This window comes from Hippocampus guttulatus, chromosome 9 (genome assembly GCF_054856545.1).
Source record: "Hippocampus guttulatus isolate MCC_2025c chromosome 9, RoL_Hgut_1.0, whole genome shotgun sequence".
NCBI lineage: Eukaryota > Metazoa > Chordata > Actinopteri > Syngnathiformes > Syngnathidae > Hippocampus > Hippocampus guttulatus.
In genome coordinates this window covers 8,443,872-8,465,250 of record NC_141269.1, presented here as the reverse complement: position 1 = coordinate 8,465,250, position 21,379 = coordinate 8,443,872, and the positions used below count along the sequence as shown (strand labels likewise).

The 21,379-nt window shown below is 44.1% G+C and overlaps 1 protein-coding gene across 4 annotated transcripts; it reads left to right on the top strand.

The window, feature by feature from the left end:
• The first annotated feature begins 1,072 nt into the window (after positions 1 to 1,072).
• On the top strand, positions 1,073 to 20,048 carry smarca4b (SWI/SNF related BAF chromatin remodeling complex subunit ATPase 4b). Of its 4 annotated transcripts, none has more exons than XM_086119620.1 (34): positions 1,073 to 1,332; positions 1,886 to 2,113; positions 2,454 to 2,586; positions 3,354 to 3,857; positions 4,012 to 4,080; positions 4,697 to 4,955; positions 5,027 to 5,153; positions 5,265 to 5,438; positions 6,386 to 6,559; positions 6,638 to 6,814; positions 6,922 to 6,969; positions 7,128 to 7,258; positions 7,533 to 7,590; positions 7,698 to 7,801; positions 7,876 to 8,023; positions 9,134 to 9,297; positions 9,387 to 9,453; positions 9,975 to 10,085; positions 10,311 to 10,553; positions 10,755 to 10,868; positions 11,007 to 11,114; positions 11,222 to 11,308; positions 11,558 to 11,604; positions 11,691 to 11,857; positions 12,234 to 12,397; positions 13,132 to 13,392; positions 13,494 to 13,571; positions 14,500 to 14,718; positions 14,804 to 15,069; positions 16,515 to 16,623; positions 16,705 to 16,806; positions 16,892 to 17,024; positions 17,114 to 17,253; positions 17,935 to 20,048. In XM_086119620.1, exons 1-34 carry the CDS (start codon positions 1,162 to 1,164, stop codon positions 17,968 to 17,970), a joined length of 5,121 nt encoding a protein of 1,706 aa, XP_085975746.1. In that variant the 5' UTR covers positions 1,073 to 1,161; the 3' UTR covers positions 17,971 to 20,048. The 4 variants fall into 4 exon arrangements, with proteins under 4 accessions (XP_085975746.1, XP_085975744.1, XP_085975747.1 ...); XM_086119618.1 differs by having other exon boundaries at positions 3,982 to 4,080; XM_086119619.1 differs by having other exon boundaries at positions 1,088 to 1,332; positions 3,982 to 4,080; positions 14,807 to 15,069.
• The last annotated feature ends 1,331 nt before the right edge of the window (positions 20,049 to 21,379 follow it).

Below are 21,379 nucleotides of genomic sequence, written 5' to 3'. Positions count from 1 at the left end.
TATATATACATACACAGATACAGTTTATATGTATATGTGTGTGTGTATATATATATATATATATATATACACAGATACAGTATATATGTTTATGTTTATATATATATATATATACCGATACAGTATATATGTTTTTATATATATATACGTGTGTATATACAGTATATATAGTGGCTGTGTGTATATGTAGTTTTTTTTAATCTGCATTTTATTGAGTGCATGGTTACATTTACTTTAAATGTTGTGGATGATTTTTTCCTACTGCCATTAGTATACACTGATTGGCCTTTGTGAATAATGCTCCGTTTTAGTTTGCACCTTTTAATTTATGTAGTTAAATAACGTACCCATATGGAGTGCAGTTCTACACCACTGAAACCACAGTAATAAGCATTCATGAATTGAGCAGTATTTGAAGTCTTGTATTGGATCTCGCTCTTGATATTTTACACAGCTGTGATAAAATTGATTATTGCATCATGTTTCACCTCCCATTATGTGGTAGAGAAACAGCTTCCAAAATACAGGTTGTTTGGGAAGTCTTTTTGCACTTATAGTATAATTGTATTAACATATATTATACAGTAATACATAGTTATCGGTATAAGGATACATATGGAGTACTAAATGTATATTACTGTACTTTAAGCATGGATCACCTATTTTCTGGGTTTGGTCACGTGACGTTTGCACGCTGAGCCCGTAGGTATGACGTCAATTTTAGTGGACAGCAGGTGGCAGTAAAGGGCAAAATGGCAGCCCCCCCTGTAATGGATGTCATAGCAGTCAAAAAACTGATTTTTCTGCTCAATTCGTATTCCACAAATATATAATATTAATCAGAAAACTGTGTTTTGACTACTCGGGAGACAGAACGTATTGCAAGGGAAATGTTTTGCTTGACTTGAGTTTAAAGACGTTATTACATGAAATATTTTTTTTACAAAATATTTTTATTTATATTATATATAATATTTTATTTTAAATATTCCAGCGCACAAATATTCGACAAAAAGGACAATAGCAGGGCAGTGACGACGTATTCTTGTGCGGCCGCGCAACTCCATTGCGCGTCGTTGGTAACGGCGTACGTTGGCACGGAGGTCTACCTGTGCGCTATTCATTGTGCTTGCTTCCGAGCCGCGCCGTGACTGTCGGCGCATGCGCACTTTGTTTGCAGCGGTGACTAGACATTCGGTCATCGGAGCTGCGGCGGCGGTACCGGAGCAGGAGGAGGAGGCGAGGCCGTGGAAGTGGAGGCGAACTGTGGCGGGGGGTGGCGCTCGAGCCACGTCGGTGAAACATAATCATCATCGCTCGACTGCGAACACGGTGAGTGGATTCGTTTGCTGCGTGTCACGTTGATGCGTCAAAATGTCATCCCCCCCAAATTCCACGCAAAAATCCATCACGGGTTGCCAGTTGTGTTCGTGCAGGTAGATCAGTCGGACTTGCACAGTCCGCCATTGACCCCCAACCCCCCTCCATTTTTGTTTAACATCAAGCGCGGCCTTACAGACTTCTTGAAATAATCCACCCGCGTCGGCGCGTGTTTTATGTTGTCAGTCCAAGTGCATCTGTGGATGGACGGTGCAGCCGCGACTGTTAATGCGCAGCAGGGGTGATTTGGCGCAGCAATTCATTAAGGCGTTTGGACAGAATGTACAGTGGACCTTTCAGTGCAGCATCATGCCTCTCCTTATCATTGTCGATTTCAGTTGGTATTGTCCCGATTAAATGCCTAAACATAAAATGTACACATATAGGTAATATTATATCTAAATTGTTGGGAAAGTGCATTTATTATGGCCCAATAATCAATTTTAAATGTATCGTTAGATATCTGTTTTTTGCATTAAAAATGAGTGTGCAATCCTTGCTGCAGGAAACCACCGCAATGTCCACCCCAGACCCCCCACTGGGAGGCAACCCCCGTCCGGGTCCGTCTCCCGGTCCAGGTCCCTCCCCTGGGGCAATGCTGGGCCCCAGCCCGGGTCCTTCCCCAGGCTCTGCTCACAGCATGATGGGACCCAGTCCCGGTCCCCCTTCCTCTGGACTCTCCCAGCCAGGCCCTTCTGGCTACAACCAGGACACCATGCACCCCCTGCACAAAGTAAGGACAGTCAAACTATGAATTTGGTTCCTCTACCAAGGCAGATTAATCTGGTTTTGGATCACCACTAGGTGGTCCAGTGGTTAGCGCATCGACCTCACAGTTTTTTTTTTTTTTTTTTAAATTCCATGCTGGAATAGATAAGATTATTTTGCACTGTAATGGAGTAAAAGTATCTACAGCAGTGTAATAAAGTGAAAGTATTACATTTGGTTGAGACATTGGTGGAAGCCATTAAATGAAGGTAATATCTGCAATGCTTTAAACATGACGTGTCTGATGGGGGTAACAGCAACAACAGTGCTGAGTTGTAACAGTTTTTTTCTCATTGTGTTTTCAGTCCATGGAGGGCATGCATGACAAGAGCATGAACGAGGAGAGTCGCTTCAGTCAAATGAAAGGGCTGTCAGTGAGGCCGGGCGGGCACACCGGTATGGGTCCCCCACCCAGTCCCTTGGACCAACATTCACAAGGTTGGCAAATCAAACACTCCATTCTTAAGTAATCCGCCACGACAACATTGTGCAAGTGACATCCCGAGGCGTGTGAGTGTGACTTTTGTGCAATCAGGTAGTTTTGGTCGCACCCAAAGGGAGACTCTTTACCAACAACACATCAAGATAACTACAACAATTTGGTTCACTTCCTGATGACTCCAGTTTGATAAGAAAAAATATAACAAACAACATTTATAACACCAGTCAACATTACTCCATTTTCCATGATCTAAACATAAGTGGAAAGCATTTTTGATGCCCTTTCAGAAAATATATTAATTTCAATTTGAACCAAGTCATCTGTTTTGTGCTGTAGGGTCACATGAAATATAATCCCAATATGAATGTGACATGGCTGTAAACGTCTTCACCGTAACTGTAGATTAAAGGAGACATTCCAATTTTCCACATCAGTTCTGATGACATTCTTTTGTAAAATGCATAAAGAATTACATCACACTTACTTTCCACTAGTCACCCTCTGGTTCACCTCACTCAGCTTTGAGGGAGGGGAGTTCTATCTCATGAAAATATACAATATGGCGTTTGTTACCATGACAACCAGGGGTGGACCGATAACATGTGACATAGCTACTTGTCACTCACTATATTAGACTCCACAACCTCTTGACTGAGTATTAAAAATAAATAAATAAAAAAGCAGCGAGCAACAAATCTTTTGTCACGCCGTAGCTTCCAGTCTGTTTTCATGACTCCTTTCATGATCCCCTGGTGTCTTCCAGGTTATCACTCTCCACTAGGTGGTTCCGATCATTCTAGTCCGGTACCATCCAATGGTCCTCCATCTGGACCTCTACTTCCATCCTCCTCCTCATCTTCCTCCTCCATCGGCGCTCCCCCCGCCTCCACGCCTTTGGAAGGCCCCGGTAGCGACCAGCACTCCCTGGGCCCAGGCAGCCGCTCAGGACCACTCGGCGCTTCAGGGCCAGGACCCAGTCCCGGGCCGAGCTTAAGCGCCACTGTCCCCACCCTTATGTCAGGCCTTGAATCCGGTGGTCTTTCTGGACCCGGGGGCCCCACCCCTTTTAACCAGAGCCAGCTGCACCAACTCAGAGCTCAGATCATGGCCTATAAGATGCTTGCCCGAGGTCAGCCCCTGCCAGACCACCTCCAGATGGCCGTGCAAGGGAAAAGACCGATGCCTGGCATGCAACAGCCCATGTCGAGCTTGACTACAGGAGCCGCGCCACCAGGACCAATGAGTTCAGGCTACAGTCGCGCTCACGGTGAGGACTTTATGTTGACCTTGTGTAACCTCTGCCAGAATTCCTTCAACTTGCTCATTTTGATTACTGTACAGTATATAAAAATATACATTTAACATAAAAAAAGCATATATTGCCCTTCTAGGAATGATGGGCCCCAATATGCCTCCACCAGGTCCATCAGGCCCAGCAGTCGGAATGCAAGGACAAAACCACAATGGACCTCCCAAGTCCTGGCCTGAAGGTTTGTGGCTTCTATTGTGTTGCATTTTGGATGTGCCTCTGACACCTCGAGTCTTTTGTTTCACTTTCCTGCCTTCAGAGAAGAAGTTAGGCCTGTGGTGTTGCAGAGTGATGATGAAATGATTTCTGTAAACATGCTGAAACATTGATGAGTGCAGTTCCATGTTCATCATCTTACATATAGTCAATAAAGTTCCCAAAACGACCCAAATTAGCCACAAAGTCCAGAAAGGTATGCGAGTCCGGACTTGTATAACAAAGTGATAAACTTGCTGAAGCATGGATGACTGCAGCACAATGTTCATCCTCTAACGCTCGAGAAATAACCACCGCGACCCAAAATGAGCCACAAAAAGAATGTCGCACAATGTCCATGAACAAAATAACCAGAACAACCCAGAATAAGCCTCAAAGTTAATTTAGTTGCAGTAATGCAGTGTCGGATCATGAAATGATGCGGAATGTAACAAAACGTGAAGTTGAACGACCATGCATTTGTTGCACATTTTATGCATCGGGACGTTACTTCATATCCACCACAAACTTGAATGGAAGATGGAAGATGACACTAAACTCCCGACGTCCCCTTCTCGATTCCTTCGTGTACTTCCCTTCAGGCCCGTTGGTGAATGCAGCAGCACCGTCCAGCGCTCCCCAAAAGCTAATTCCGCCTCAACCGACGGGACGACCCTCACCCGCTCCCCCTTCGGTGCCCCCCGCCGCCTCCCCCATCATGCCTCCGCAGACGCAGTCCCCCGGGCAGCCGGCGCAGCCTCCTCCCATGATGCCTTACCACAGCAAGCAGAGCCGAATCACCCCCATCCAGAAGCCCTGCGGCCTGGACCCCGTGGAGATCCTGCAGGAGAGGGAGTACAGGTACCAAAAAATGAGTTCGGCAACCGGTTACTGAACAGAACAAATTAGGATAACTCGATTGGATGCTGTAGGTTGCAGGCTCGCATCACACATCGTATCGCTGAGTTGGAGAATTTGCCGGGCTCTCTGGCTGGAGATTTACGAACCAAAGCTACCATCGAACTCAAAGCGCTTCGACTGCTTAACTTCCAGAGACAGGTGAGCGCCGCGGCAGGCAGAAGCAAAACCCGTTTTGTTCAATCGAAAGATTTGTCGTTTTTTTATTATTATTATTTTCTTTCTTTTTTTACGGTCGGCGGGTGCGTCCAGCTACGACAGGAGGTGGTGGTGTGCATGCGTCGTGACACGGCTCTGGAAACGGCGCTGGATTCCAAGGCCTACAAACGCAGCAAACGCCAAAGCCTGAGAGAAGCTCGCATCACAGAGAAACTGGAGAAACAGCAGAAGATCGAACAAGAGCGTAAGCGCAGGCAGAAGCATCAGGTAGGCAACGTTTAACTATGTACGTTTACCAGTCAAATTATTAGGAACAACTTCACTGTGCATAGAAAATATTATTGTTGAAGAACATTTTTGGGTTGACTTCCACTTTAAGTCCGATGGGTTTCGTTTTTTTCAACGGTAATATTAGACGGGGGAAAAGGCTTGATTTGAGAATCAAGACATCATATTACAAGAAAACAGTAACCTGGTAGGGAGAGTCATACTTCCACAATATGTTTTTTGGGGGGCAAAAGGGCAGAATATGACAAAAATCTGAATGTTATGAGAGGGTGTCAGAGACGTTCACTCGGTGTTCGCCCTGAGGCTGAAAAAAGGTGCACCCAAAGTCAATTTCTGTTCTTGAACCATTTGGAGTATCAGCATAGTTTCGGTCTCTTTTTGAAGATAACATTTTGAATTTTTCTCCCAAACAGTCAGAATCTGTCTAAGTGCGCCTGTCACTGAACGTATGGATGTTTGACATGTTCACACATGTACTCAGCTGACGACGTGCATCAGTGGGTCGTCCTAACTTAAAGATTTTTTTTTAACAAAGGCTCAACGCAGGAACAGATCGACTTTCACTGCCAGCAGGAGGCGCAGTTTTCTATGAAGCCACTCAGTGTGCGCCTCTCGCAGCCTCTGCCGGCCTTTTTATTGATTGTGTATGCAAATTTCAAATAATACATCAGAAAAACAAATCTTTCTTTCTGAGATGTGGGTCCCTTCAGCTCAAATTGACCCGTGATTCTCTGTGCTCCATTGTGTGCAAGATGTCTGAACACAAGCATTTCGAGGTCAATCAAGCATGTAACAAAATGAAACTTGAAAACGGGACAACATTGTGTTTGTCTACTCTAACAGAGGGATGGATTTATACAGCTTGCGCTCTCTCTCTCTCTCTCTCTCTCTCGTGTTCCACCTTATCGCTCGCCGTGTCATTGCAGGAGTATCTCAACAGTATCCTTCAACATGCCAAAGACTTCAAGGAGTATCATCGTTCCATCACGGGCAAAATGCAAAAGTTGACCAAAGCTGTGGGTACCTATCACGCCAACACCGAGAGGGAGCAGAAGAAAGAGAACGAGCGCATTGAGAAAGAGCGAATGAGGAGACTCATGGTAACGTGCGGCCTCCGCGTATCATAGACGAACATGTTTTCCGTCAGAACTCCCCCTAGCGTGATTCCGTCCATTCAGGCTGAAGACGAGGAGGGCTACCGTAAACTGATCGACCAGAAGAAGGACAAGCGTCTGGCCTACCTTCTGCAGCAGACGGACGAATATGTGGCCAACCTCACCGAGCTGGTCCGTGCGCACAAGGCTGCGCAGGCCCTCAAGGAGAAGAAGAAGAAGAAGAAAAAGAAGAAGAAGAAGGTATGTGGGTGCAGGGTAAAGCTCACCTTATTTGATTACATATGACGGGCACAAGATCAGAAGTAGTCCTCGAAATTGTAAACTGCTGCTTTGATTCTCCTGTTCAGTTGGAGAGTCCAGAGGGACAGACTCCAGCTTTGGGGCCTGATGGAGAGGTGAGCTGTCAGAAGTATGGCAAACATCCAGAGGCTGTGTTTTTTAGATGCTTCTTGTGCGTGCGTGCGTGCGTGCGTGTGTGTGTGTGTGTGTGTGTGTGTGTGTGTGTCAGTGACTTCTACTCAGAATGTAAATTGTCATCTCACTTCCTCTGCAGCCTCTGGATGAGACCAGTCAGATGAGTGACCTTCCTGTGAAGGTCATCCACGTGGACAGTGGCAACATCTTGACCGGGGTGGACGCTCCGAAGGCGGGGCAGTTGGAGACGTGGCTGGAGATGAACCCTGGGTGAGAAGGAGAACCGAACAGACACTGAACAGATCAAAGTTAGCAGTAGCAAATCACTTTGTTTCAATTTGGTGGCATGTATACTCTTATGATCAATCTCTTGGGCAGGCGTGGGTATTGGTTCTGTCTGATTGAAATGCATGGAACAAAAATGGGGAAAAAACATTGGACAGTGCCACTATAAATACTGGCATTTACAACTGGAAGGTACTGGACTTGTTCAATATTTACCTTTCAATTGCAGAAATCAACATACTTTTTTTTAATGTTTTAGTTATGAGGTAGCGCCACGCTCTGATAGTGAAGACAGCGAGGATGAAGAGGAGGAAGAAGTGAGTGTTTTAATTTTGCTACAACAGTACATTGCGACAATGGCACATAAAAAAAAAAAGGGCAATGTTTTTTTAAACTTTATGTCCCTGTACCTGCTGTGTGTCAGGAGGAGGAGGAGCACCCTTCAACTGCACCAACAGAAGAAAAGAAGAAGATAAGCGACCCTGACAGCGAGGACGTGTCAGAGGTGGACGTGCGACACATCATCGAGTGGGTAAACTGACGAATAGCACCGCTCATTACTATTGTGCAAGAACCTCACTCCAAGCGATTCAACTTCCTAGGAATGCTAAACAGGATGTGGATGATGAGTACAGTGGAGCAGCCTTTGCGCGAGGACTTCAGTCTTACTACGCCGTGGCTCATGCGGTCACAGAGAAGGTGGAAAAGCAGTCCACTTTATTGATAAACGGACAGCTCAAACAGTATCAGGTAAATAAACATGCTGTGTCTTAAACTAGCCTGCGCAAGTCAAGTGTGTAATCATGGGTTCCAGGGATGGCGTTACTAATCTTTGTAGCCCCAGTTAAGCCCCTCCTGCATTGTATTTCCATCCATCCATTTCCCAACCGCTTGACACCCTGAATCGGTTGCCAGCCAATCGCAGGGCACACAGAGACAAACAACCATGCACGCCCACACTCACACCTAGGGACACCTAGAGTGTTCAATCAGCCTGCCATGCATGTTTTTGGAATGTGGAAGGAAACCGGAGTACCCGGAGAAAACCCACGCAGGCCCGGGGAGAACATGCAAACGCCACACAGGAAGGCCGGAGCCGGAACCTCTGCACTGCGAAGTCGACGTGCTAACCACTGGACTACCGGGCCGCCCCGCATTGTATTTGATATTCTAAATATCCTGTATTTAGAAATGATTTTCTCAGCCCCTTTAGGAAAAAAAATATATAAACCCTGGTCGACTGGTTAGCATGTACGGCTCACGGCACAGGGGTCGAGGGTTCAATTCCAGGCTCCGGCCTACTTGTGTGGAGTTCACATGTTCTCCCCCTGGCTTTTTCTCCCGGTACTCGGGTTTCCTCCCACATTCCAAAGACAAGAATGGTAGGTTGATTGAGCGCTCTAAACTGTCCCTTAGGTGTGATTGTGAGTGACGGTTGTTTGTGTGTGACCTGCGATTGGCTGGCAACCACTGCAGGGTGTACCCGGCCTACTGCCCGAAAACTTTCTCTGTATGTCATGAATCTGTATAATTAAACATTTCACATTTTGATTTGGACTACTGAAATTAGTGATGTTTTCTACAATATTTCTAAACCAGTCAGAGAACTATGTAGCATGAAAAGCCAGCCAATGACAATAGTTTAACATTTTATTTTTTACAATCCAAGACCTACAGAGAAACTCAAGCCACGGCACAGTGCACGAAAACATGCCCACCGAAGTCATGCAATCCCATATTTTCTAATCCCGGGCAGGTCACGTATGCCTGGTCACGTTCGGTTAAACCTTGTTAAACTGTTGTGTCATATGCCAGCTTGTGTCCTACACTTAATAAGGAATCCTTGCGGTTGGCTGTCAGATCAAAGGTCTCGAGTGGCTGGTGTCGCTGTACAACAACAACCTGAACGGCATCCTGGCTGATGAAATGGGCTTGGGCAAAACCATCCAGACAATAGCGCTCATCACGTACCTCATGGAGCACAAGCGGCTCAATGGACCCTACCTCATCATCGTGCCCCTCTCGTGAGCTAACCAAATCTCTTTGTTCTGGAGGAGATTTGAAAGTAGACATGAAAGTCGTGTTTGAATCCAACACCCTTTCTGACCACCAGGACTCTTTCAAACTGGGTGTACGAGTTTGACAAGTGGGCACCTACAGTTGTGAAAGTATCCTATAAGGTGGGTTTAAAATTTATTCGGCAAGGGAACCACACTTGGTAAGTTTATATCACAGCAGTCTCGAGCCTTTTAGACCACAGGTGTCAAACTCAAGGCCCGGGGGCCAGATCTGGCCCGCCACATCATTTTACGTGACTCGCAAAAGCAAATCAAACATGTCAACTTCCACGATGATTGCTAAAATCTGAACCAAAATAAGAGATTTTTTTTTTTTTAGCATTTTCTTGTTACCAAACCCCTCATTCCAGTAGTTGACTTCTTTATATGGTTTCACAGTCATAACGGCCCTCCAGGGGAAACGGCCACTACAATGAGTTTGACACCCCTGTTTTAGACCAAGTACCACTTCAATAAATACTGAGCTTAAAAATAATACAGTGATGAGGAATGACAAATATAAATCAAGTATGCTTTATCTATTCTTGACATTTTGCATTTCTGAGTCCGATCTAGTTGTTGTCTTGCGTGCAACTTTATGCTTCCTTTTGTGACAGTTTTGACGTGGCATTTGCTGCTTTTAGGGTTCTCCGGCTGCCCGAAGAGCTTTTGTCCCTCAGTTGCGTAGCGGCAAATTTAATGTTCTCCTCACCACCTACGAGTACATCATTAAGGACAAGCAAGTCCTGGCTAAGGTGGGCGTGACGATCAAATAACTGCGCCCTTCTCTGACACCGCATACAGCTAGTCATATTATAGTTCTGCAAATAATGTGACTTTGCGAGGACACACGGGCCTCATCTGTTGTTGGAAAGCAGGCTCCGTGCATTTTGCGAAAGGCGTTCGGGCCTAGATTAGCCCATGAGGGCAGACTGGCCGTCATTTTTTGAGTTCTACTTCATTTCTCAACCTCTCGGCAGATCCGTTGGAAATATATGATCGTGGACGAAGGCCACCGAATGAAGAACCACCACTGTAAGCTGACCCAGGTGCTGAACACGCACTACCTGGCGCCGAGGCGGGTGCTGCTGACCGGCACGCCGCTACAAAACAAGCTCCCCGAACTCTGGGCGCTGCTCAATTTCCTCCTGCCCACCATCTTCAAGAGCTGCAGCACCTTTGAGCAGTGGTTCAATGCCCCTTTTGCGATGACCGGAGAGAAAGTGAGACTCTAAATGCGGGATTCTTTTTCACTACTCCACCAACTGATATCAAAAAGTATGTGTTTGAAGGTTTATTTGTCTGAAGTGGACGGCATAACCCGTGCGACGCTCACAAATTGATGTAATGTGATTTGCGGTCCCGACTGCTGTTTTATCACTTTCTACTCTACATCCACTCAATGTGTCCGTCCCACCCTGCAGGTGGATCTCAATGAAGAGGAGACCATCTTGATCATCCGTCGTCTTCACAAAGTGCTCCGCCCCTTCTTGCTGCGCAGGTTGAAGAAGGAAGTGGAGGCACAGCTTCCAGAGAAGGCACGACTAGCCTCTTTTGGCCAATGTCACGTAGCCAGCCGTCTTGTTACTTTGGGTCTTGAATCTTGTTGGTGGTGGATTCTCAGTCATTGTTTGGATCCCATTCCTCCACTAACGCGCATTGTGTCATCCTTGTAGGTGGAGTACGTGATCAAGTGTGACATGTCGTCTCTCCAGCGAGTGCTCTACAGACACATGCAGGCCAAGGGTGTTCTGCTGACCGATGGCTCTGAGAAAGACAAGAAGGTGGAGTATATGCTTGAGATTTTCGACAAGCGAAGCCGATCCGATCGATTTAGAACTTAAGGGGCGGGGGAAGTATTTTAATGTTGTTTTGTGATGTGTATGATCAGGGCAAAGGAGGCACCAAGACACTGATGAACACCATCATGCAGTTGAGGAAGATCTGTAACCATCCGTATATGTTTCAGCAGATCGAGGTACCGCTGAAAAAATGTTGAATTTGTTTGCTCTTTATATGACAGGAGTGTTAGGACCACACTGAAAAGGATTTTTCAAAAGCATGAAGTCATCAGAAAAAAATACAAGGATAAAGTTGAATTAGTAGCAGATTGAATTTGTAATTGTTTTCGGAAGAAAAGTTGTAAGGTTGCAGACCCAAATCCGTGGTTCACATTCCCAAAACATGCATACGGTATTATATGACTCGCTTTGACTGTTTTTTGCAGGAATCTTTCTCTGAACATTTGGGTTTCTCTGGGGGAATAGTCCAAGGGTAAGTGTGAATTACAGCACCCCATGCAAACCGTGTGCACCGGTAAGCTCATCACCATTTTTTTTTTTCGTTTGTTTGTACGTCAGCCCTGACTTGTATCGAGCCTCAGGAAAATTCGAGGTGTTGGATCGGATCCTCCCGAAACTGCGAGCGACAAACCATAAAGTGCTGCTCTTCTGTCAGATGACTTCACTCATGACCATCATGGAGGACTACTTTGCTTACCGCAGCTTCAAGTATCTGCGTCTGGATGGTAAAAAAAAAAAAAAAAAAAATCCACTCACATTTGATAGTTGGATTTGGATGGTTTTGCTCCTGGGCTTCCTCCCCAGTTATGGAGTTGGATTCACTTTCCGAGACACTACGGTAAACAAGCGTAGGAAGACGGCTTAAAGAAATCACATCAATGAATTTGCATGCCAAACACAAAGTTGAAATCAACTGTGTGTCCAAAGGGGCGTAACTTTTCTGGTACCTTTTTAGATTTTCAAAATAGTTTTCAATGGGAATGTATCTGAATGAATAGGAATTCACTGAAACATTTCGAGTCAACGCGATAATGACAGATTTTTCTTGAACGTAAGCCAGCCTGTCATTAAGGTGATGTTGACAATGGATTGTCCTGCCAGGCACCACAAAGGCCGAAGACAGAGGAATGTTGCTGAAGACCTTCAACGACGCCGAGTCCGAATATTTCATCTTCCTCCTGAGCACTCGAGCAGGAGGCCTCGGCCTCAACCTGCAGTCCGCCGACACCGTCATCATCTTTGACTCGGACTGGAACCCGCACCAGGTTTCCCTCTATTCTCTCCTCATTTGTTTTTTTCTTCTTTACTTCCAATTTCTTTGGATTCAGAATAAATTGTTTAAGAGGAAATAATGAAAATAGAAATAACTTGTTCTTTGGTTAATTTGTCACCATCATAAAAAGGCAATATTTGGAGGAATATTTTAATATTCGGAACATGTCATAAAAGTGTAAGATTGAAGTATATTGCAGCTGCATGTTGAATATCTCAATTTTCACAGGTGTAAAATGAAGTCAACTACTGTTATTAGCTTAACTTGGACAGGAAATAAGACCATATCAGGTGATTATGGATATTGTAATTGTTTTGATTTTGAGTCTTCTTACATCCTGTTCTTCTTTTAGCGCTCTTCTCTGCACACCTCTTGTTGAGGCAGCTCCATCTTTTCGAAAAAGTCACTGCTTAAAAGCCAAAGAAAAGGCAAAAAAGCATGTGCGAGTTAATCCGTTGATCGGCATATTTTCGTCGTCAAATTCCAGTTTGTTGGGCGGCACATCTGCTCCACAGTTAAGTGATTCTGGGTTTGAATCTCGGTCCAATGTCACCTCGGATAGGTTTCAGCTCCCCCATGACTTTAATGAGCAAACACACTTTTATCAGATGAATGGATGGATGTACAAATGCAGAATGTTCACTGCCCAAAGCCGGAAATTCGAACGTAATGCTCACATATGTGTCAGTCGCCTTTCATCTCCTAGTTTTATGTCGCCGGCCCCAGGACCTGCAGGCCCAGGACAGAGCTCACCGCATAGGCCAACAAAACGAGGTGCGCGTGCTGCGCCTGTGCACAGTCAACAGCGTGGAGGAGAAGATTTTGGCCGCCGCCAAATACAAACTGAACGTCGACCAAAAGGTGATCCAGGCCGGCATGTTCGACCAGAAGTCATCCAGCCACGAGCGCAGGGCCTTCCTGCAGGCCATCCTAGAGCACGAGGAGCAAGACGAGGTCTGGGGACAAGACGTGTGCCTACGGATCAATGTGTGTGCGTGCACCCGCAACACAGCACATTAGCGGTGGTTTTGGGGAAAAAGGGTTGACTTGCTCATTCTCCGCTTGCCAATTGCATCTGCGGTATTCAGGAGGAGGACGAGGTCCCTGACGACGAGACGGTCAACCAGATGATCGCCAGGAGCGAGGAGGAGTTTGATCAGTTCATGGTCAGTATTTGGATTAACACCAGCTGGATTGCTTCTGGAGAAGGAAAGAACAAAGAAACATTTGACAAGAGCACAGTTAATTCGCAGTGTAATTGTTTGTTTTTCTTAATAGTTTAGATCGCAGAAATGTTTTTTGGTTTTTTTGTTTTTTTTTTACGACAAAAGAATCAATTTGTTCCAAGCAATATCCGGATAATTCTCATCACAGTTTTGCATGCAATGAACGAGTGCGTCGATAGAACCCAAGTCGCCGAGCAAAACTGCTTCCAATTCAGTTGCACAAGTCAACATGATGAATTTCGTCACTCCTGATTACTGATTCTTATATGCATATTAGTACAGTAACAAAGATGAGCATACATGTTTTTTTTTAAAAAGTCAAGTCAAATATGATTGAAGGAGACCTATTAGCCCAGTTGAAAGCGTTTCTAGATGTCTTTCGTAACATGTCTGTGATGCACTTTCCGTCAAAAGTATCCCAAGCATTATCTGTAAATCAATCTTTAGCGTGCATTTTAAGATCAACCAATCAGAGGGCAGAAAAATGTTGACGTCTCTAAGCCAGCTCACAGGCCTTCTTTGGTGAATCTGAAATGTCATTGGTTTGAAAAAAAAAAATATTGCAATTTCTGCGGTGCCTGGCTGTGATCGACTCCAGCACTCGGGATTCTGAAGGCGTCGGGTAAATACTATAATGTTTGCATTGCATTACACTGGTAAGCAAATTCACATTTCGCTTGACGTTGCAAATGAAATGAATGTTCATTTTGAAAAGTCAAATGCAGCCCTTTGGCACAAATGTATGCCCCCTAGCATTAGATCCAATCCTGTGCAAGAAGGACCCCAAGAGAAATGTGAGTCAGCACGATGGAAGAGTACATGCCGACTGAGGTCATGGAAAAAGTTTTGTGGTTTTGTTCTCCGGCAGAGGATGGACCTGGACCGCCGGCGCGAAGAGGCCCGCAACCCGCGTCGCAAGCCTCGCCTGATGGAGGAGGACGAGCTGCCGACCTGGATCATGAAGGACGACGCCGAGGTGGAGCGGCTCACCTGCGAGGAGGAGGAGGAGAAAATGTTCGGGCGAGGCTCTCGTCAGCGGAAAGAAGTGGACTACAGCGATTCGCTGACCGAGAAACAGTGGCTCAAGGTAATTGGAGGGAAAGAGGGGCGGGGAGAAAGAAGGAAACATGGCGAGGCGGAGTGTCAACTGACTGTCGGTTTTCCCTCCCGAGCAGGCCATCGAAGAGGGCACCCTGGAAGAGGTTGAGGAGGAGGTGCGTACCAAGAAGACCACTCGGAAGAGGAAGCGGGATAGGGACCTGGACCTCCCTGCGCCCTCGTGCTCCTCGGGAAGAAGAGGACGAGGAGATAAAGATGACGATGCCAAAAGGCAGCGAAAAAGGGGGAGACCACCTGTTGAGAAGATATCCCCCAATCCTCCCGCCCTGACCAAGAAGATGAAGAAGATCATCGATGCCGTCATCAGATACAAAGACGGGTACAAAAGCTTCCTGATTTTGTTCTAAACGCAGTCATTGGAGACCGACACATTCTCGTGAGAACCGATAAGTGAGCCGGATATAAAATTCAGCATTTTACAGCTCAGACCTCGGCCAAAATTGTGAGTGTGGTCTTCATGGACGATGACTCTCATATCCAAAACCTTGTATGGAAAAGGACGCATATCATGCCAACTAAAATGTTAATCAATCATTATTACTATCATAATAACTTGTTTTGAATAGCTTTAAAGAACAAATCATTTTAAAAATACATATATTTTATGTTATGGTAGAAATTATTATAATTCATACATTTTCAGATATTTCAAGCTATTTTTTTATTTTATGCATTTCTTTTTTCGAAATACTTTTAATGGATCATTTTTGCGTTGATTATTGTGGCTTTAGTTTGCACCGGTGTGTCAAATACTTTGCCCCCCCCCCCCCATGCACAGTGGAAAAAAAAAATCTACCATTCCCTTTTTAAATGCAGAATTTCTGTGATTTGAAATAAATTAGACCAAGATGAATTAATTTAAAAACTTTTTCCGTGATGATTTTGACCTATATTCTATAGGATTCAGTTCGGGAAAAAAAAAATCTATATTTACAAGAGAGTTCAAATAAACAACTGAGAAATGTCGTCAAAGCTCTCTGTGGAGCATGTCTTGCGCTGTAAAACGTGATGACCAGAAATGTCAAGAAAAGCCTCCTAGAACATCAGAACCGTAATTGGAGTGAATTGAGTAGCACTTTTCAATGGTGGCAGGTATGTGCTGAATTCCATTTCCGATGAGTTTAAATGTGACAAATTCTCAACACAGCCAAATGCCCAATTATAATACGATGTGTACACTTGTGCAACCACATTTTCTCAGCTGTTTATTTTTAGGCCCAGCGTCTGACTGGAGCCTGGTCCAGGGTGTAGTCCATGTTTTTCCCAAAGTCAGCAAATACAAGCATCAGCTCCCGAGACCCTGAACGGGATAAGAGGAATAGAAAATTAATTGACTGCTTGGCTATTTATTTTTACTTCCCCTCTTTAAAATAGTTAGTTTGTTCCAAATGAGTTGGATAAGTTTTGAGATGATTTAACTTGTTCTCATTTTCTTAACATCACAAAACAAATGGCATTTATACAGGGGTGTGTAGACTTTTAATAACTACTTAAGCTAAATAAGGTAGGAAAAAAATCTTGTGTCTACACACACACACACACACACACACACACACACACACAAAGTGAATTTATTACCTCTTTTTTTTCATCCTCAAAGTATGACTCAATATACTGTACTTCTACACCACTAAATTCAATCTTTGTTTGCTCTCCCATTCCCTACTGTTGCATTCTCAAATGTTATTGTATTCGTCAGAAGTCTGTTCTCCAACATTCATGGGTCGGCAACTTTCTTGTCTCATCTTGATCATGTCACCTCAGCACGAGCGGACGTCAGCTCAGCGAGGTGTTCATTCAGCTGCCGTCTCGCAAAGAGCTGCCTGAATACTACGAGCTGATCCGCAGGCCAGTGGACTTCCGGAAGATCAAGGTAATGTCACAGTGCAGCCCTCATTATAAGTTTAATTATTATTATTATTTTTTTAAACGTGTCATCTTTCACAAACTCTAGGAGAGGATTCGAGGTCATCGCTACCGTAGTCTGGGTGACCTGGAGAGAGATGTCATGCTGCTTTTCCAGAACGCTCAAACCTTCAACCTGGAAGGATCCCTGGTGAGGGCCAGTTGAGAGGCTTCCCTCTTTAGAAACGATGATGATGAGGATGATGATAAGGTTTATTGCCATGTAACGCGAGCAGATATACGAGGATTCCATCGTGCTGCAGTCGGTCTTCACCAGTCTGAGGCAGAAGATCGAGAAGGAGGAGGAGAGCGAGGGCGAGGAGAGCGACGAAGAGGAGGATGAGCAGGACGACGGATCCGAATCGGAATGTAAGTACGAGCAGCGATTCTTTATGTTTTTTTAAATACCTCTCTGCATACCCATAGTTCAATGCCCTGACGTGCGCTCGTATGTTCAGCCCGTTCCGTCAAGGTCAAGATCCGTCTGGGCAAGAAGGAGCGAGGCGGAGATCGAGGAAAGGGACGCAGCAGACGATCGGGACGCACTAGAGCCAAACCTGTCGTTAGTGACGATGACTCTGATGAAGAACAAGAGGAGGTAAGTCTGTGTATGTGTGTCATTGTGTGCGTTTGTCAAACCAAACACTTCATTCGGTACACTTGGACCATCTCACAATTCTGCCTGGACAAAAATAAGAGTGCTCAGTTTTTTGGAGTGGTGTAGATTTAGTCACCTTTGTGTTCTGTGCAATTTTTTTAAACAGTCACCATTTATGAGCAAATATGTGAACACAAACAGTGTTGAACACATGTAGGCAAACCATGTATCCGTATCGGCATATATTCCTTATCTTCTGCGAAGATTGTCCAATATTACTGCTGTACTGAGGAGTCCAGAGATGAGCTGGGTCTCCGGTACTGGAAATCTGTATGCTGCGGTGTATATAAAAAAAAAAATAAAAAAATGTCTGGCCAATTCGCGCGACAGGCGCCATCTTGCTATATGTCATACACTGCCCCCAGTTGGCCAGGGTGCGCACACCAGAATGAGCAACACAATGTGCATTGAAGAAAAAACTGTTTAATTCAACGTATGTCATTATGGTTTGTTTTTTAAAGGAATAATATCAGAGAATGCTATTTTTGTGATTTATAAATCGCACAAGTTGGATGACTCAAATCTCAAGGCATGACTCTAATTGGTTAATTAAGCTTTTTTGACTGAACAAACGTGGAAATAGACTCAGTCACTGTAATTGTGTCTGTGTGTACTCTGTAGGAGCACTCCCTCAGTGCAACTGATGAAGAATCCTGAAGCGAGAGGTGTGGCATGAAGGGATATTCCGCCTGCTCACACACATCCAGTACATCAGTACGCAAAACCTCCATCCACTTGTTCACATAAAGGAGATAAAACTGAAGGGTTTGCAATAATGCAAATGCACATGTTCAGTCAAGGTCTTCATCATGTGTGTCCCTAATCTAACCTGGTTTTAAATATTTTTGCGTTTTATTCCAGTTCAGTAATGACATGTGTATCCGCTGGTGATGGGACTCAATTAAAAACGCAAAGGAGAGGCATTTAATTAATTAATTACACCAAATTTCATTTTAATGGCATACAAATATTTGACAAAATAAGTTATACTTTTACGGTTCAAAATACATTTTGGTTGCCCAATTTCTCCTCTTTTCGCCCGTTATTGAGACAAGTCTTGCTCGCCTGATTTAAGCGGTTGACGCTAAACATGATCTCCGGCGGCTATTCTCACGGCAGTGTTTTACATTTAGGGATAAGCAAAATCTTACTTTTGCACAATTTTCACATAACCAGAAACTTGCCCATATTTCCATTGAGCACTTTTTTCAAATTAATCTTTGCGTCATGTTTAGTTCTGCTTGGAATATAGAATAGAAAATTGCATTAAAAATTTTTTTTTTTAATTTACTGTCCTTAATTCATCAAAATGAGCACATTATAATCCCAACCCAAGTGTTTGCAGTTGTGAAATCACAACTTGGGATGCCTTCAAATTAATTGTGTTTTTCTATATGATGATCAATTTATGCCATTTATTTATTCTACATAATTATCAAATGGTAATTACCACTTCACTTACCCGAATGTTTACAAAAACAGCGAGGAGTCAAACTCTTCCGCTTAGCTTTGAACTTGCCAAATAGTGAGACTAGACATATTTTGAAAATACAGTTTGTTTTGTTTTCACACAAAGTCTGCTGATCTCAAGCGTACATTGGTGTTCATAATGGTGCATACTACTTTTATATGGTTGAATGTTTTCATTTCGTAGTATTTCATTTTTTTAACGTGCAATGTAAAAAAAGGTTCTGATTGAGATTAACAACCACTTTTAAAAAGAGTGACCCTTTCCAAAAAGCATCTTTCACACAAAAGAACAAGTGATGAAAAGGACAACACAATGCAACATCCAACGAAACGCTATTTTTTGTTTTTTTAAATCATCAGTGTTGATTAGACTCAAAGGGAAGAATCTAGTGGATATTTACTATATTTACATACAACAATTTCCCCATTGCGGGACAAATAAAGGATATCTTATCTTATCTAACTTCACTCACACACAGTTAGGGCTCTGTTAAGGGGGAAGATGTGCCTACATTAAAAAAAAAAAGTCACTTATCTGCCCTATGGAGTTCAGAGAACATCTAAATCCTGTTAAAAAAAACAACCCTGAATGTATCCAGAAATGTTTTCAAACTGCCAAAAAGGAAGCGCCTTCCTCACCGAGTGGACATGACTGAACGTGGGTCAAAAGAGTCAGACATTCAAAAAGCAACGTTTGTGTACACTGGTGCGTTTGGGTTGGATGTTGAGCCTGAAACACTTTTCAGAACATGTGAAGTGACAATGCTGACGTGACTGAGGGTTCACAGAAGTTGAGCTTCACGTATGTATACGTTTGCATCAAAACAGCCTGGATGCTGCTGCTTGCGCGTCTCGTAGCACTTCAAACTTATTTGAGCACATGGAGGTCTTGATCCAGCCAATATGTACTGTATCTTTAATTGCTTCCTAATGTTTTCTGTATGTGGTGACTTAAGGTTGGCAAAACCTTTAGTGTACATTTCCTGTTACCCCGTTATCCCGTTTTTTTCTCTTCATTTTAAGACAAAAGACCAGAGGGACGCTGGCTCCTCTCTGCTTGTGAACGCCCCACGGCCTGACAGTGTTGGATATTTCTGTATATGTAGGCTTACAATATGTTTTGGTGATTCTCTTCTAGGACTGTACTTTTATTATTCTTGGTAGATAGTTCAACATGCAACCAAAGCATCAACACTTCTGTCTGTGCTGTGTTGTGTCATTGTCACTGGAGAGACCATTGTAACAATAAATTAAGTGTCAATGTGTTTGTTGGTACGTATCTGTTTATGCAAGCCCCTCATCCATATTCTATCGTGCTTTGCCACTGAGTTGCAGGTGAGACGAAGCTAAATTTGGGCACATATAGACAATCATTTACGCTTACATTCATGTCTGTGGACATGTTAAGAGTCTTCAGTGAATGCAACATGCATTCTTTGGACAGCCAAACACAAGCACGGTGAAAACATGCTTATGTATATCTGAATAAAACTAAAAGATTTTTTTAAAATTAAGCAGTCTTCATAAATGTCGATCAGCTCCAAAAAAGCTGAAATATTCTGTAAATAAAAGTGAATATAAAGTCCATCCATTTTCCGAACCGCTTGATCCTCACTAGGGTCGCGGGGGGTGCTGGAGCCTATCCCAGCCGTCTTCGGGCAGTAGGCGGGGACACCCTGAATCAGTTGCCAGCCAATCGCAGGGCACACAGAGACGAACAACCATTCACGCCCACACTTACACCTAGGGTCAATTTAGAGCGTCCAATCAGCCTGCCATGCATGTTTTTGGAATGTGGGAGGAAACCGGAGCACCCGGAGAAAACCCACGCAGGCCCGGGGAGAACATGCAAACTCCACACAGGGAGGCCGGAGCTGGAATTGAACCCGGTACCTCTGCACTGTGAAGCCGACGTGCTAACCACTGGATACCGGGCCGCCGTGAATATAAAGTAAACATTCTAAATCCATTCGATGCACATCTGACAGATGGAATTACTCTATTTGACCGCAAGGGTGTGCTCTCAGACAAACGGAACGATCAAGCAGGCTTGAAGAGGTCAGGTCACACACAATCTGTTGTGGAATGCTTGCTGAGTTGGTCGGATTTGCACATTCTGGAATTAGCAATGTGCACATGCATTTTTCGTCAAGTAATATTTTAACATTCTGAACAGACATACAAGTGTAAAAATAATACTTTACACAACAATAATATTTTCAAGGACACAATATGCTCACATATGGATTGTTTTTCCCCTTCTACCCAAGTTTATGTTCATTATTTTGACTCAGCAGTTTGGGTTGAAGAGCAGAAGCAGGTTGCCATTTTGGACAGTTTTTAATGGAAGTAAATTGAATGGAACATTCTTAGCAAATGTTGACGATGGCTGGCAAAATGCTGTTTGCCCATTTCTAGTCACTCTTGGTCCCAAGCCTGGATAAAAATGGTTGAGTTGGGTCAGAAAGGTTTTCTGACCCAGCGTGTTACTGAGCATCACACCCTTAATTAAAATAAAATAAAAAAACTCACACAAATTCACACATCCTCACACATGTATGCACACAGGGGCACTACAAGGGATTTCAAGTCCACT

Bases quoted from the DNA above. Each gene is read 5' to 3' on its own strand.
- smarca4b (XM_086119618.1), top strand. From the start codon at position 1,162: ATGCGCACTTTGTTTGCAGCGGTGACTAGACATTCGGTCATCGGAGCT. The intron at 4,956-5,026 runs GTACCAAAAAAT...TGGATGCTGTAG, and splicing joins CTGCAGGAGAGGGAGTACAG to GTTGCAGGCTCGCATCACAC. The intron at 12,398-13,131 runs GTTTCCCTCTAT...CGCCGGCCCCAG, and splicing joins CGGACTGGAACCCGCACCAG to GACCTGCAGGCCCAGGACAG.